The 17341-nt window shown below is 43.4% G+C and overlaps 1 protein-coding gene across 1 annotated transcript in view; it reads right to left on the bottom strand.

Moving 5' to 3' along the window:
• The window catches only part of Scox (Synthesis of cytochrome c oxidase), a 49746-nt gene that overhangs the window by 11705 nt on the left and 20700 nt on the right, over nt 1-17341 (bottom strand). The window contains exons 3-4 of the mRNA XM_068389014.1: nt 16044-16241; nt 5355-5563 (exon numbers count right to left, since the gene is read on the bottom strand). Of these exons, the coding sequence (XP_068245115.1) occupies nt 5355-5563; nt 16044-16241 (407 nt within the window). The remainder of the gene's footprint in view (nt 1-5354; nt 5564-16043; nt 16242-17341) is intronic.

Here is a 17341-nt window from a genome sequence, read left to right as displayed (position 1 = left end):
TTCCAAGAGGACCTTTGAGGCGGAAAGGAGCAACCAGTCATCCAGGTATCTAATAAGGCGGATGCCACGTTCGTGAGCCCACACTGATACAGTCGTGAAGACTCTCGTGAACACCTGGGGCGCTGTTGAGAGACCGAAGCAAGAGTCCTGAATTGCAGGATCTGGGAACCCCATTTCACCCGGAGGAACTTCCGACTCGATGGGTGGATCGGAATTTGAAAGTATGCGTCCTTGAGGTCGACGGTCATCATAAAATCTTTCTCCCTCAAGGACAGCAGGACTGACTTTGGAGTGTCCATCTTGAAGTCCGTCTTCTTGACGAACTTGTTGAGAGCCGACAGATCTATAACCGGCCTCCACCCCCCCCCCCCCCCCGGTCGCTTTCTCTACCAGGAACAGGCGACTGTAGAAACCAGGTCCTGGGAGAGGAACTTCTTCCATGGCGCCCTTCTCTAACATGGAGGACACCTCCTCTTGAAGGGCGGTCCTCTTTACCGGATCTTTGGGCGCTAGCCATTCCGTCCGGTTGGCCGGAATAAGAGGGGGTGGATTCGCCAGGAACGGGAGTCTGTAGCCCTCCTTTAGGACGGACACTGTCCAAGGCTCTGCTCCTTGCGCCTTCCATGCTTGCCAATGTAGTCTGAGGCATCCCCTAACCCGAGGCTTGGGCGGGGATAGGGGGCCTCCCACTCTACCTTCTTCTAGAGGAGTGGCCTGATCTGCCTCTCCTAGAAGCGGAGTAACCCGACCTGAAGGAGCTTGAGAGTGCTGTAGCACCTCTGCGGGAGGGTTGCGGAGTTGAGGACCAGGAGGAAGAGGGGGCCTCTCTCCTCGTAGTGCTGGAAGAGGCTTGGGGCGTCGCGGCGCTGTCCGAGACGGACCTCTCGTATGGAGGTCTCCTTGAAGCTGCCGGTTTGGTGACGTTGGCCTCCTTCTTCTTCGAGACCTTTTCCATCAAGGCCTCTTAACTCTTTCATCGGAAAAAGAGACTCTCCCCACAGGGGGAGGCTGTGAATTGCTCGCGCCTCCCTGTCCGGTACTTTTCGAGACACTTTGGTGAGAACAGTGTCTCTCTTACGGAGAACCCAGTTGGCTGTAAGGGCGAGAGACTGATACGTCAGGAATTTGAGGGTTTTACCCCCGGAGGTAATGAGGTCCCTCATCAGGCTTTGCTGGTCAGGGTCTTCGGGGTCGTAGGAGGCTTGCACACCCACCAACGTGGACGCCCACCAGTCTAGCCAAGAGGAGACGTTAATCAAGTCTCGCGACATCTCCTCCATCATGGAGGCCTCTGCAGGTGAGAAACAGACTGGGGCCGAAGAGGCTCTGTCGTCAGAAATGCCTTGGCTCAGAATGTCCACGGCCGTCTCCACTTTACAAGGGCCTGGGCGACGACCTTCGGGCACATAGAACTTCCCTTGGTTCTTGAGGCCCTGGAGTAATTTAGAGGCACTCTGGGTCTTGGGAGCCTCGGCATTGCCGGCCACCACTTTGTCTATAAACTCTTGCCCTAGAACTAGGTCTCGGGCCAGAGGGAGTGCCAGGGACGACTTAGGCTGGGAGGGAGTCTGCATAATTCTCAGGAGACTCGACCTCCAGGAATCTCTATCTGTCGCTGCAGGTTCCGCTATTCCGTGGTGCCTTCTGATCAGGCTAACCACTCTCCTATAGGCAGAGTCTTCCATCGGGGAGCCCTCTCCTCCGTCAGCCGAGGCCTCGGCCTGGGGCAGGGGAGTCGGTTTACCGGGCACGACCGGATGCCTGGCCCTCGGGGCCAGGGGCGCCGTCCTGCCAAGGTACTGGACCTCATCTGCAGGTAAGACCGCACCAGGGGCTCGGGATAGTGTAGGCACCGCTGGATCAGTGGGGACTCTCGTACGCCCGAAGGCTCTGGGTGCTGAGGGCACGGTTCCCGGGGGCTGACCCGACAGTGGGAACCGTTCCTTCCGACCTGAAGGCCGCACCAGCTGGGCTGGTTCGGCCTGGCTGCCTGGTAAGAAGCGCGTTTCCCCTGCTGGGCGGGGTGAACCGGAGGCCTCGAGGACTTATGCCTAATAGAGAGGTCTTTCCTGCGAGCCAGGTCGCGAGGGTCAAGGCCGTGCTTGGAGGGCGGCCGCCTTGGGGACCGCTCGCTGGACTGGTGGTCCGGGGAACAAAGCACCTTCGATTTCCGCGACGAAACGTAGATCCAGGCGCCCCCGGGAGATACACTTCTCCTATACTTACGGCTCGGGGAGCGGGATTGTTTCCTGCTGTAACGAGAGCGCGACCTTGACCTGGAACGCTCGGTCCTGGACCGCTCCCTTCGACGGCGGTGTTTCACCTTGACCTCTTCCTCTGACGAGGAATAGATGTCCGAAGAGCCAGACGACACTGCGTTCACCACGTGTCGGCTGGAAGCGGGGACTGCGGGGGACTTCTTCGGTCGTTGAATGCCAGAGGTCGAGGGCTGGAGGAAGTCATCGGGAACTTCCGTGGGAAGGGTTGGGAACGACTCAAACCGTTCCATGTCCGGGAGCCAGGGATCCAGGGCTACATCCATCCTCAGGGGAGACCTACCCAGCGTCTTTGGGAGCCTCCAACCGTAGGCATCGTGACCTGCAGGTTGGACTTTACTCTGGTTATCTCCCCCTAAAGAGGAGCCAGAAGCACAAGCCCACGAGGGCGGCGGCGACACTGAGACTGCGTTACTACCCCACACGGGGTCATCGGAGGAAGCGTGCCCCCCGAGCACAAGGGCCGACTCTCCGGACGCACTACTGGGTCCTTCACTAGCCCTAGAGGGGCCTGCTACTGGCCCTGCACTAACACTGGGCTCCTGGGATAGGACGCCTTGCTCATCCACTACACTAGACTTACCTCGTCCCCTACTTTGTCTAGGGGACGGCGAAACCGAGACCCCGTCGGAACGCTCACTGGGTGACGGTATCGGCGAGGAAACACTAACTTTCCTGGGGGAACGTTTCGCTGATTTTCTCTTCTTAGTACCATAACGTACCCACTGTATATCGCTCCAGTCCACGCACTCGGGGCACGTGTCTGCTGACGAGCACACTTTACCCCTACAGGAGGAACAAAGGGAGTGAGGATCCACTTCGGGCTTGGAGAGGAACGCTCCACACGATTTCCCGGCTCTAGGCCCAGGACAACGGCGAACCTGCTCCATAACGCACACAACGCACGACACAAGCACTTAAGGAAATGAATTAAACACTGGGTAAGCACACGGTTGAAAAGTGAACGCACAGGAACACTTGGGAAAGCACACTGGAAAAAACGCAAGTTGCCACGCTGGGAACACGTGGGGCACAGGACGCACACAAAGGATCGACAGAGATACGAGAGCGAGACATGTTAACCTCTCGCGACCAGAGAACTTAATGAGGAGGGTGACCCGACTAGCAAGCGACCTACCTTAATCCTACCCTTGGGGCACATTCCTGGATGCCGGGGGTAAAGCTACTGAGGGCGCGGAGCGGGGGGTAACTTCAAAACTCTGGTCGGCAGAGAGAGATAACCAGTGATCTCCTAAAGAAAGTAGTTCGAGGTAAGTATTCGTGTTGGAACAAAGTATTTTTAACCAGCAGTTCATACTGATTGGATGATCGGGCGTTAGTGAATACAGTTTAAAGCAAACCTATAGTCATTCCAAGTACTGTTTGCTGTACTTGAAAGAAATGATGTTCAAATATCTTTGAAAATGTTTTGCCCAGGAAACCAAATGATAATTCAGAGGTTGAACGGGTAACTGTGAGACGAAGAAACTGTAGGGCTGATGCATATGGCAAGCATTATAATGCCAGCCAAGACTCACCCAGCAACCACCCTCAGCACTGGCATTTAATTTCTTTATTATAATGTTTTCTGTATTCTACCAATACAAGAAAATATCTACATTCTGGTGCTTTGGACTGGAAGAACTTGCGCTGTGTTGGGGATTTGTTTTCCATGACTAGTCCGGATCTTTTGAGATAATTCGTCAGTTTAAAGTGAACAAGGGTGCCGGGGTTGCTTTTGTTTACATCCCGCCACAGTGAGACAGTCCATCATTGAAAGCGATGGTGATGACCACCAACCTGAAGGTATTTGCAGTTAGGATCCCTTATTTTGGTGTCTCCTCATAGGCCAAGAACCATGAGCTCCACTATTCTGCTTTTTCTTTTCACTCTCTTTTTCTTATAGAGTATCTTCAAGCATCCACAAATCTCTCGGAGAAGGTTTTTGTTATCTCCCAGATGTTAACAGAAACAAACTACTCTGAAGGAAATGAGAGAGAGAGAGAGAGAGAGAGAGAGAGAGAGAGAGAGAGAGAGAGAGAGAGAGAGAGAGAGAGAGAGAGAGAGAGAGAGAGAGATTATTTCCTTTCCTCACCAGACTATTTTTCCCTGTTGAAGCTCTTGGGCTTATAGCCTCCTGCTTCTCCAACTATGGTTGCAGTTTAGCTATTACAGAAGGAATAATAATAATAATAATAATAATAATAATAATAATTTCATTCTTAGTGGAGGTAGGAATTTACATTCAGCATCAGATTCTGCCGACCGAACCTGTCTTGACTAATGTTGCTGACAAGGGTATGTTCTAACCTGGATCTGTCACCTCAAGCACAAACCCATTAAGACTACTATGGCTGAAAAGAGATCCCTCATCCACTAAACATGCTTCTTCCCGATAAACAACTGCTGTCCTCGGCAGTATTAACACCACCTCTTTAGAATTAGGTTAGGGAGTCATAGATAATGGGATAGTAGCAATAACCTTGAATTCCACTTCATAGAATAAAAACTCTTCAACTTGCAAAGAAAAAAATTAGAAACACAATCTAAAAAGCATATTTCAAATCAGAAATTCAAGGATCGCTCAAGAAATCCCCCTCATCTATCCCACTACAGCCAACTCATCTCCTACCAAATCTGTTCCTTTCATAGCATCCAAGCCCAAAGGCTCAGGCAATGTAGAATCCCAAAAGTAGAAAGAGGGAAGGGCGGGAGGAACAAGGGCTCCCGAAGAGATTAGTTATTGGAAAGAACTACCACAGAGGAACCACTAAAGACAATATTTCTTTGGTATATCCTGTTGTACGGGGTTCCCTGTTCTAGCCTAAACAGGAAGATTCATGAGAATCCCACAGCTTGTAACCCCAAAAACATTTATATATTGCAGGCTTTAAAATTTCATTACTTACTAGAAGCAATAACAAAAATAACATTAGCTGTTAACATAAGACAATAAGGAAAAAAATAATGGTTTTCAATAACCAGGAGATACTTTCACTAGTTAAATATTTCTATGGACAACAACAACAAAAAGTACTAAGAGTCCAGAATTACAATATCAATGAAAAATACACTTACTATATAATCATCATCATCATCACGAGGTCCTGCGCTGAAGTAAACTCTATATGCCCGACAAGCTTCACCAATTTTTTCTACAGATCCTGTCATGCCCAACATTTTTGGATGAAATTCTTTGAGATATTCTTTAATGAGTTCTTGAGAGTCTCTCATAGGATCGACAGTTATAAACAGGGGTTGTATATTTGGTACATTTTCCATTCCATCTGTGGAAAATAACATGCAACTGCATAAATTTGTAACCTGATAAAACTAAAATAGCAGATTTTCAATTAGGCAGAATACCGTAGTTTTTATCTTAAAATTACTAATTCATGTGGGGCTACCCATATCTGATGACCACAAGAATTTGGAAGTTCAATTAATTCTGTATGAATCTACTATATTACACTATTATTCAACATTATACTTTGTACATTGTATATTTAAAGCTATGAAAAAGTTAATCATATTTGGGAAACAAGTTTCATATTTTTCTAAAGACATTGTGGCACTTAAATTTCAAGTAATGGAAATTGAAGTAGTAATTGTATTTAACAGCATACACACAAAGCCTCTAAATTCACAGGTACTGAGGTATGGAATAAAAAAAGAGCAAACGTAATGTATATCCTTGTCAATTTTCCCAGGCATGTAATGCCATAAAGTATCATGTACTTAATATAAACTGATCACTAGTGCAACAATTACTGCATGTTAAAACACAGGTTTAGAAGGGAATTCTAAATGAAGCTAAGAACCCTACACTTATCTAATTATCTTATGAACTTGACTTTTCAAGAATTTCATTAATCTGGTATGAATGTTATGAAGGATGCTATTTAAGCAAACTCATTAGTTACAAAGAATGGAACAGGTAAATATGACTATATTTCAGTGTTGCATAAACCTTATCATTTCTCTTCACACAATATTTTATAGAACCCATAAATCACGTCTTCAGATCTAATAGCTGATTACCCTTAAAAGCAACAGCCCATGTACTGTATGGACTTTAGACAAGGGATACAAGGAAAGAGAATGGAATGGATTGCATGAAATATGAGCCATACAGCTCAACACTTGGGCTAGGGAAGCCATTCAGTACAGTCCTGATAATTTACAAAATATGATATTTTGATTATAAAATAAATTTTTGAATATACTTACCCGGTGAATATATAATAGCTGACGTCTCCGACGGCTCGACAGATTCCAAAAACTCGCGAGCGATCGCCGTGAAGGTTGCGGGTGTGCCCACCAGCGCCGACTACCGGCCAGATACCGCATATACTTGTAAACATCTCCAGTTCTTCTCAGTCCCCTAGGTCTCTATCGGGGAGGAAGGGAGGGCCTTTAATTTATATATTCACCGTGTAAGTATATTCAAAAATTTATTTTATAATCAAAATATCATTTTTAAATATTAAACTTAGCCGGTGAAAATATAATAGCTGATTCACACTCATGGTGGTGGGTAGAGACCAGTATTAATACAATAAAGGCGTATATGCTCAAGAGTTTTTGACAATTATTCAAAAAACAGACTTAAGTATAGGTACCTGGTAAGGAAGGAGACTCTGATTATTACTCTGCCTCATTAGTCCGCTTTCCTCACGAAGCCCAGCCATCCTCTCAGGATGCTGAAAGACTCCCAGGAGCTGTTATATCCAGGGCGAACACCCCTATAACAGGACCTCATCAATACCCTTAATCTGGGCGCTCTCAAGAAACAACATTTGACCACCCGCCAAATCAAAAAGGATGCGAAAGACTTCCTAGTCTTCCGTACAACCCAAGACAAGATTAAAAACATTTCAAGAGAAGATTAAAAGGATATTGGGATTAAGGGAATGTAGTGGTAGAACCCTCACCCACTACTGCACTCGCTGCAATGAATAGACCCAGGGTGTAGCAGTCCTCATAAAGAGTCTGGACGTCTTTTAAGTAAAATGAAGCGAACACCGACTTGCTCCTCCAAAAGGTCGCGTCCATAATACTTCGAAGAGACCTGTTTTGCTTAAAGGCACCGAAGTCGCTATCGCTCTCACTTCGTGCGTCTTGACCTTAAGCAAACAACGATCTTTCTCATTTAAATGAGAATGTGCCTCCCGGATTAAAAGTCTAACAAAGTAAGATAACGCATTCTTAGACATGGGCAACGAGGGCTTCTTAACGGAGCACCATAAGGCCTCAGAACCACCTCGTAATGGTTTAGTTCGAGCTAAGTAAAACTTAAGAGCTCTAACGGGGCACAGCACTCTTTCAACTTCGTTACCTACGATTTCTGACAGACTAGGTATTTCAAAAGATTTAGGCCAAGGACGAGAAGGCAGTTCGTTCTTGGCCAAAAAACCAAGTTGAAGCGAACATGTAGCTTTATTTGTAGAGAAGCCGATGTTCTTACTAAAAGCATGGATCTCACTGACCCTTTTAGCCGAAGCCAAGCACACCAAAAAAAGCGTCTTGAGGGTGAGATCCTTCAGGAAGACTGAATGCAATGGCTCAAACCTGTCTGACATTAGGAACCTTAGGACCACGTCTAAGTTCCAAGCGGGAGTTGACATACGACGCTCCTTAGAGGTCTCGAAGGACTTAAGGAGATTTGGAGATCCTTGTTATTTGACAGATCCAAGCCTCTATGTCTGAAAACAGACGCCAACATGCTCCTGTAGCTTTTAATAGTGGGAGCAGAGAGGGAGCGAACATTTCTCAGATGCAGGAGAAAGTCCGCAATTTGGGCTACAGAGGTACTGGAAGAGGAAATAGAGGAGGACTTGCACCAGTCTCTAAATACCTCCCATTTCGACTGATAGATCCTGATGGTAGAGGATCTTCTAGCCCTCGCGATCGCTCTAGCTGCCTCCTTCGAAAACCCTCGAGCTCAAGAGAGTCTTTCGATAGACTGAAGGCAGTTAGACGAAGCGTAGGGAGGCTTTGATAAAATCTCTTTACGTGAGGCTGTCGCAAGAGATCCATCCGTAACGGCAGACTTCTTGGAACATCTACCAGCCATAGAAGTACCTCTGTGAACCACTCTCTCGCGGGCCAGAGTGGAGCAACCAATATCAACCTGGTCCCTTCGTGAGAGGTGAACTTCTGCAGCACCTTGTTTAGGATCTTGAAAGGTGGAAAGGCATAAACGTCCAGGTGAGACCAGTCCAGCAGGAAAGCGTCTATGTGGGCTGCCTCTGGATCTGGAACTGGAAAGCAGTAAGTCAAGAGCCTCTTTGTCAGAGAAGTCGCAAAAAGATCTATGGTGGGTTGACCCCATGTCATCCATAGCTTCTCGCACACAGTCTTATGCAACGTCCACTCCATGGAGATGACTTGTCCTCTTCTGCTGAGGCAGTCCGCCAAGACATTCATTTTTCCTTGCACAAATCTCGCCAAAGGAGAGATGTTACTTGCCTTAAATGTAGTTCCTTCTGATCTGTGGATCAAAGACCCGAGCATTCCAGACTGTCCAGTGGAGCTCCCTAACCCAAAACCGAAGCATCTGAATACAACACATGGTTTGGGTTCTTGATCGCAAGAGAAAGACCTTCTCAAAGTCTGATGTTGCTGTCCCACCAAGTCAGACATGTCTAGACTGGGTTGGAGATTGGGAAAGAGATACTCTCTAAGCCCTTCTCCTTGTTCCAATGGTTTAGGAGAAATTGGAGAGGGCATAGGTTGAGTCTCCTCAGAGAGATAAACTACTCCAGCGATGAAAGAGTTCCCACGAGACTAGTTCAAACTCTTACAGAGCAACTGTTTTCCTCTTGCAAGTGAAGGACTTTTAACAGAGCTTGTTCCATTCTTGTGGGAGACGAAAAGGCCCGAAAAGTCAGACACTGTATCTCCATTCCCAAATAAAGAACAGTCTGGGATGGGGTACTGTAAGTTACGACTTCTCTACGTTCACTATGAGACCTAGCTCCTTGGTTAGGTCTAATATCCATTAGAGGCTCTCCAGACAGTGATATAATGACGACGCCCTGATTAGCCAGTCGTCAAAATAAAGGGAGGCTCTGAATCCTCAAAAAATGTAGAAAGCTTGCTACATTTTGCAAGGGCCTTGTAAAAACAAGAGGAGCAGGAATGTGGCCGAAGTACAGTGCTCGACATTGGTACATTACTTTCCCGTCCACAAACCTCAGATGTTGAAAGTTTGGATGAATCGGGATGTGGAAGTATGCATCCTGAAGGTCGAGAGAGACCATCCAGTCGCCTTCCCTTACTGCTGCCAAGACAGATTTGGTAGTCTTCATCGTGAAGTTTGTCTTGACAATGAACACATTGAGCGCACTTACATCTTAAGTACTCCTGCAGTGAACGTGGATGCCAGATCATTGGAGCCATCCCTGATAGCCTTGTTCCTGCAGTGAACGTGGCTGTCAGATCATTGGAGCCATCCCTGATAGCCCTGTTCATGCATGACATAATTGTACAGCAAAACATTGACAGCTGGAGAGACCTTCTGACTTAAGGCTCCCAGGGACCAACCAACAAATAAAAACTTCAAACGCTCGAAAGCACTCCTAACAGGAGATGGTCTAGCTCTGAAGCCGACCATAAAATCTTGGAGCGTCTCATGGCCAGGCGACGGGGAGAGTCTATGAGGCTTGAGAAGTCTCCCTGGGCAGAGGCAGGAACTCCCAAGCCGAGAACTTCTCCCGTGTCATACCAGACGCTCGCTCTAGAAGCCAGTTTAAAAGGAGAGAAAGCAAAGGCTGTCTCCCCCAAACTCCTCCTGGTGATCAACCAGTCGCCTAGCAAACGTAAAGCTCTCTTAGAAGAGCGAGAGAGCACTAGCTTAGAAAACGACGGCTTCGAAGTAGCTAGGCCTAGTGTAAACTCTGACGAAGGCGAACGAGGAGCAGCAGTTACAAAATGGACCGGAAAAAGATCCTTAAAAATCAGCATGATTTTTTTAAAGTCCATAGAGGTCTGAGCAGCTTTAGGCTCCTCTCCGTCTGACAAAGTCCCCAAAGGAATATCAGTAGGAGGAGGATCAGCAACTTCCTCATCTGAAGGAACCTCGTCCGACAATTGTCTAGTCTCATGAAAAGGAGAGACCTGCCGCGGCGGCAATGCTTGACAGGCAATGTCAACAAGCAAAGGAGCAGCAATAGCAGTAGAGGAAGCGACGTCAGGTCGCTGCTGAAAGGAGTGAAAACCTTGTGACTGTCCAACAACAACAACAGGAGTTGATGGACGCTCGACGTCACGTCGGAACTGCATTGACTGCCTAGACTGAGCAGTCAAAACAACCTTCGACTGCGGTGATTGACGCTCAACATCAAGTCGAGGCAACTGAGCTGGTTGGCAAACGTCCTGAACGTCAACACGAGACTGCGGCAGCGGCTGAACGTCAACACGAGACTGCGGCAGCGGCTAAAAGTCAACACGAGACTGCAGCCAGGGAGGATCCATGTCACGTGACTGACGTGAAAAACTCCTGACATCACGTTTCAAAGTACAAGAAACGTCAGCACTAACGTCAAACGGACGAGTAAATGCTCGTTTGGGCGGCTGACGGCCAGAGTCTCGTTTAGCGTAACGGCGACTCGAAAGCGAAGGTTCATCGTGAACCTGCTCAACGTCATACTTCTCCATAAGGGAGGCAAGCTTAGTCTGCATGTCCTGCAGGACAACCCATTTAGGATCAACGGGAGTCGGAACGGGCCGAGACGACGGTAACGTCTGTGTTGGCAAAACATTGCCTTTACCGCGACCCTCGGACCCCGTGTTACGCTTGCGTTTAAAAGGCGAACAGTCTTCCGACGACTGCAAAGGGTCAGAGCTGTCCCCATGGCTACAGCCAGGACGCTGGACCTGTCCTGAAGGGACTGACTTTCGCTTAAAGGGTCTAGAAACCTTGCGCCAAGGTTTCTTTTGCGAAAAGTCTTCGGATGACGAGGAGAACACAGTCTCACCCGTCTTATGGTAAGGGCGATCTTGACGAGAAACGTCCGATACCAAAGAGGGAACGTCTGTACGTTGGTTAAAGCCTCTCGTCCCCTTAAGTCCTACGACATTACTCCTCCCTGGTGCAGGGGAGCCTGAAAGAGGTCTCGGACTAGGGGAACGACAACCACGAACAAACGAACCCTCCGCAACACAGCACATGTTTTCTTGCACTCACTTCACTGATATCGTATTTTTCAATAATTTCACATTAGGCATGAATAAAACTGATATCTACCTGAAGCACGCAATTCTCCCTTACATCAAAAGGTTATAATTGCGAAATGAGTCGTATAATGTAAGCACATTAGTATAAAATGAAACACACATGCAAAAATCAAAAAACATATACATATATATCGAATAAAACGGAAATATATAAAGTTAAAAAGGATCAGTGACTGGGGAGGAGACTAAACACTAGTTCACTAAAGACTACGTTTTCAATCTCTCACCGTACAGTGCCTTGAGACGAGAATAAAGACTAAAAACGTTTTATCCTTTCTCCCCGTACAGAGACTTGGGACGAGAGTAAAAAACTGAATCGAGAACAACGTTACTCGCTCCCAAACTCCTTACTTGGGACGAGAATAAAGATCGGATCGTTCTCTCTTTCTCTCTCTCTCTCCGTCTCTCTCTCTCTCTCTCTCTCTTGTCACACACAAGAGAATTGCCCACTCACCCTTCGTCAATAAACAGGTTATTTGACCAAAGGAAAAAACTGAAAGGACTAAGAAATTGAAAATTAACAAGTTCCTTTAAATTAGTATTTAAAACACTTCAGTTTGAAAGAAGAATGAACAAAACGTCAAAATCGATTTACTCTTTCTGCAAAGTGAAACCGTGATTCTCTCTTTCTCTATCGTAACGATAGAGCGCAAACTGCGTAGCATAAATAAACCAAACGTTAGTTCATCTTTGAAAAAACAGCACGAAGACTATTCAAAGAATATATTTCTTAAAATATTTTCTAAAAAATATTCATTTCATAACTCTTACAGAGCAAATGATTTAAACTTAACGAAAATAAAAGTTGAATGGGCTCAACGTTGTTTAACTTCGGTTTCCAAGTTAGGACCGCCTACATCTCGGACTAGGGGAGGAATAGGTAAAGGCCGCATATAAACAAAACATAAAATTTATCTTGATGTTTAGTATAAATGGAAAGCTAATCGAAGAGGCCTAATAAAGGCGGGTGAGATATAAAATATATAGAGGAAAATCTATAATTATCAACAATAATTTATAACGTGACAAAATAATTACTAAAAGCCTTAAACACACTTCCGTACACTGAGGGAAGGGTCGGCCATCTTTACTCTATGGAAAAACCAGAGATAAAAAAAAAAAAACAAGGGCAAAACACTTTTCCTCTCCTTTCAAAAGCATTTCTTTTGAAGATAGTATTGAATAATCCAACACGGCGAAAGCAATAAAACCAAAACCAAGTACTTCACCAATTCGGTAGAAAACTCGAGGTCATAAAGCGAGTGGAATCAACTTGTCGATGAAACCGACAGAGAAGAACTGGAGATGTTTACAAGTATATGCGGTATCTGGCCGATAGTCGGCGCTGGTGGGCACACCCGCAACCTTCACGGCGATCGCTCGCGAGTTTTTGGAATCTGTCGAGCCGTCGGAGACGTCAGCTATTATATATTCACCGGCTAAGTTTAATATTTAAAATAATGAATTTCTAGAAAACAATAATTATTAAACATTTAACACACTTATGCGTAAAAAGTATTCATATTAAAACATATTCCTACATTAAAATATACTGTATACATGTCCTTCAATAGCATTAAAAATCAATTAAATTTTGATAAAAAATACTCTTTTAAGAGGCTTAATGGCAGCTTTTTCACCTAACATATCAACAAGATATTTCATGTGCAGGCCCTATTTTCTTCTGCTGATTATAAATCAGGAGAAGTGCACTAGGGTGCTCAATCAATAGTAATCTTCCACAGTAAACACACAATGACTCACTCATACCATCTAAACTGAATTTGTGTGAGAGGTAGGCAAGCCAAGTCCTGAGTTTAATAGAAAAAACCTTAAACTTCTGGCTGGAATTTAAACTTGTATGACATGGGCTACCTTCCACATGCTTTTCTATGCTTTGTTACTGGAAATGAAGGGAGGACAGGCCCCTCTCTTGACATTTTCATAAAATGTATGACGTAACGTGTTTCCATATATATGTGAGAGATAAAAATCCCTTACTGTGACATCTTACTTTTCCTGTTTTCTACCTTATTACCCAAGAAGGAGCTGAAAAAAAGACTAATTTCATATCATCGAAACACAAGCAGTTTTATGGCATAGCAACTCCATGAGAAACATCATATGTAGCATAAGAGATAATGTCATATATTTGTGCATTCTAGAAAAGAATTTTGTCAAACAAGGTTGGCACATTCCCCCTCGAGTCCAACTGAAGAGACTGCACACTAAGGAGGGAAGGTTTGCCATTCGCTGCACTGCTTATGATCGATAATAATCCTGGACATACCTAAGACATCATTATGTAGAATCAAAGTGCGTCAAATTTCTTCCACTCAATACCTGTCTTGCAATCTCTACATCAAAGCTTCCTCACATGCATAAAGCACAGGTAAGAACATTTCAGAACTTATAATAATATATAGGCCTTATCCATATACTGTAATTTAATTGATATACTGTACTCATATATCAATGTTTACATAATTAACCACAGCTTGCATAACATCAGGAATCTACTAATGTGTATAGTTAAAAGAAAACAGGATTAAAATCCCTATTTTCAATACATAACAGTACACTATACTACACTTATTTAGTTAAGCTAATATAATTCAATCTATCCTCAACAGGCTTTCAAATGATTGGGATGGCTATAGACAAAAACTCCAACATGAACACAAAGGACGGCTGAAACGGTTTCAGCATTATGTTTAATAAAGGAGTGATGGCCAGATTACAGACCTAAGCCAATAATGCCTGCGAGAAAAATTTGTAGACCAAATCTACCAATCACTTCAAAGGCTTCTCTGATATGAAGGTACTTTAGATGGCAAGACTTATCTGGAGATAGAATGGGGGATATATTGGATGAAGATGTAGCAAAAAATAGAGGAAAAGTTGACGAATATAGATAAAAGAACTCATTTAGTTGCTGACAAGAGAGGAGGATGAAGACAGTGAGGCAACAAGAGGCCCAAAATTTAGATTCTGGAAAAAGTTAACGAGGTCTTTCAAGTCTATAGAGTTTTGAAAGGCACGCTGAAAGAATATGTCCCCAATATGAAGGGGTGTGTTAAAGTGACTCGAGGTCTAATGGAAACAATGTTACCATTGCAGCAGGCATATGATAAAATGAGAAAGAGAGACACAGCAGATACCTATTACAATGTTCTTTTCCAAAATAAAAAATTACCTACAACTGGTGGAGGAACAGTAAACAATCCATCACTGTATCATAAAACGTTAATTAGTCCTGCCCAACAACTCTCTGCTTCGTATGCTCCCTCTCCTGAAACATATCCCTCAAAGCTCTCTGTTCCTAATGACAGCTTGGGAATCTTTGAAAAATGAGATCAAGATGACTGCTGGGTTGAGGGCCTCAGTCACTCAGAATACTCGTCTGCCAGCTAATACTAAATAGAACAATATTGCACAATCAGATGAACCTGAATTGTGGTATAAATAAAACCGAGATGCCAACATTTCTTCAGTCTACTTTGACCCTGCTTGGAAGAGAGAGAGATGCATTCTTTGAAATGTTGCGGTAACAAAAGAACAATAAGGAAAAATATAAATAATACTAATGAACCCCCACTGGCATTGAACAGTGAATTTGGGCTATCTCCATACAACTTACCTTAAAAATACTTTAAAGTTTTTGTATAATAAAAGAGAGGCTTGTGAAGAAAGCTTGATAAAAATAATTAGGAAAATGGAGAAATTTTCTATAAAGTAATTGCTTCTGAAGTAGCAATTTTTTCAATTCAAAGATAAAAATAGGAAATAGCTATAATAAATCTAATTAACAGTAGAACATAACATGAAAAATGATAAAGAAATAATAGTATGACAATTACAAATTCTGAGGTAAAAGACTGATGAAGGGAACTTATTTTCTTTTAAAGTGTGTCCATGGAGTTACTGGGAACAGGGCAGGCAGATGTAAATTGATGGAGGTGTGTTTAACAAACATCTTTCATCATTAATAATATCCACTATATTTGGAAAAATGACAGTGCTTTACAAACTGTAACCTAATGAATTACAGTACAGTAAACAAATCTGGTTCTGTATAAAACAAAGCTTAATAGTGAAGAAGTTGGAAAGAAACTCACTTCTAACAGCTAATTATTCAATTGGAAGAAAACTGTTACTTCTCTACAAAAATAATCAATCAGCTGACCTTCAAGCAATGAAAAATAAATCCATTTACAGCATAAATGAGATTTATTCCTTGTATGAACACAAGAAGCATTTTCTGAGTTAGGAAGAGAAAGTGATTTCTGTATCTGTATCACAGTTAACGACTGAATTAAGAACTTGACCTAATAGATCAAATTAGCAAGAATGCTATAGTATAGTAATGATTTGTATTTGTATGAATGTAAAGATAGTTAACCTTCTAAGAAAATAATAATATAAGCTACTGTATAGTCTATACAAAACCAAATATACAATAAATAATCTCTGTTTATAATAAAACCTCGGTATAGGTTTCAATTCAATGAGGTAATTTATACTTACCAATTGTATCAACAACTTTAGCCATCTTTTCTAATTCATCTGGACAAACATCAGGACAGTGAGTAAAACCGAAGTAAAGGAGACACCACTGACCATGAAAATCTTCACTCTTTTTAGGGATACCATTGTGGTCAATCAAGTCAAATCTTCCTCCAATGTTAGCTTTCCCTAAAACTCTCTTTCTTTCTCTGGCCATTGCTGAAATATCAAAACCACAGTAAGAGCATAAAACTTTGTATATCATTTCAAAAATAAGTAGTTTCTGAACTTTTCCAAAATAACTGAAAGGACTAAAAAATTTTCAATTTTAACTGACAGTAACTGGAATGGAGGACAATGATGGTAATATCTTCCCCATTATAAAACAAAAAAGGAAAAGTTGAAAACCAAGTTAAAAATTGTAACCCTTATAGAAAATTGAGTACAGTAGTGGTAATGAATAATGTACATCAAATCAAAACATAGTAGCAAACACCAATATATATTCTTGATCCTATGATCAGATACCTACATTTTGCTGAAATACAGTATCCAAAATTATATATTATTAGAGAGCTAAATCTTTAACTCTGATACAAATTCTCTAATTAACTAAAATACAAATGAGAATTTCACTAATTTTACAAAGGCAAAATTAATAAATAATGACATGATACATGATACCAATGAATATGACATATTTGGAAATCATTTGTATTTTTCCCAACTATAAAAAAAAAACCTTGAGCTCTTTACAGGGGATATATATTTCAGTGACAGCTGAAACTTGCCATAAGACATTTAGCAAGGTGTAACTACCCACCACTGATTAGCAGGGTGGGGGTGGGGGGGGGGGGTTAGTAAAGGTTGACCAACCACCCCACTCACACCCGCACTGGTAACATATCACTTTGAAATTACAGGCAGGATTTTTTGGGTGATAGATGATGGCAGCATCAGTATGTATAAAGAGCTCAAGGTCTGTATAGTTAGGAAAAATACAAATCATTTCTAAATTTGTCATTTGTTCCGGCACTATATACAAACCATTTCGTTCTTTACAGTGGGTGAAAGTCCTCAACCAACTAGCTGGTTGGTGAGATAACTATCCATTGTGACTTGAACATGTAAGTATAACCTTGGAGCTTAGCTCCGCACATATCGGTAACCTAGATATTACCCGATTCCACATCATTAGGAGATTGGGGACATAACACATATATATTCATAAATATCAGGTTACCCTAGGGACAATGGTACCCACCTGCAGTCAGAAAAGGTCACCTTGCAGTTTCACAGATGCTGAAACCCCAAGGGAA

This window comes from Palaemon carinicauda, chromosome 16 (assembly GCF_036898095.1).
Source record: "Palaemon carinicauda isolate YSFRI2023 chromosome 16, ASM3689809v2, whole genome shotgun sequence".
In the NCBI taxonomy this organism is placed as follows: domain Eukaryota; kingdom Metazoa; phylum Arthropoda; class Malacostraca; order Decapoda; family Palaemonidae; genus Palaemon; species Palaemon carinicauda.
The sequence above is the reverse complement of the archived record's forward strand: the minus strand, read 5'-3'. Positions and strand labels throughout refer to the sequence as shown.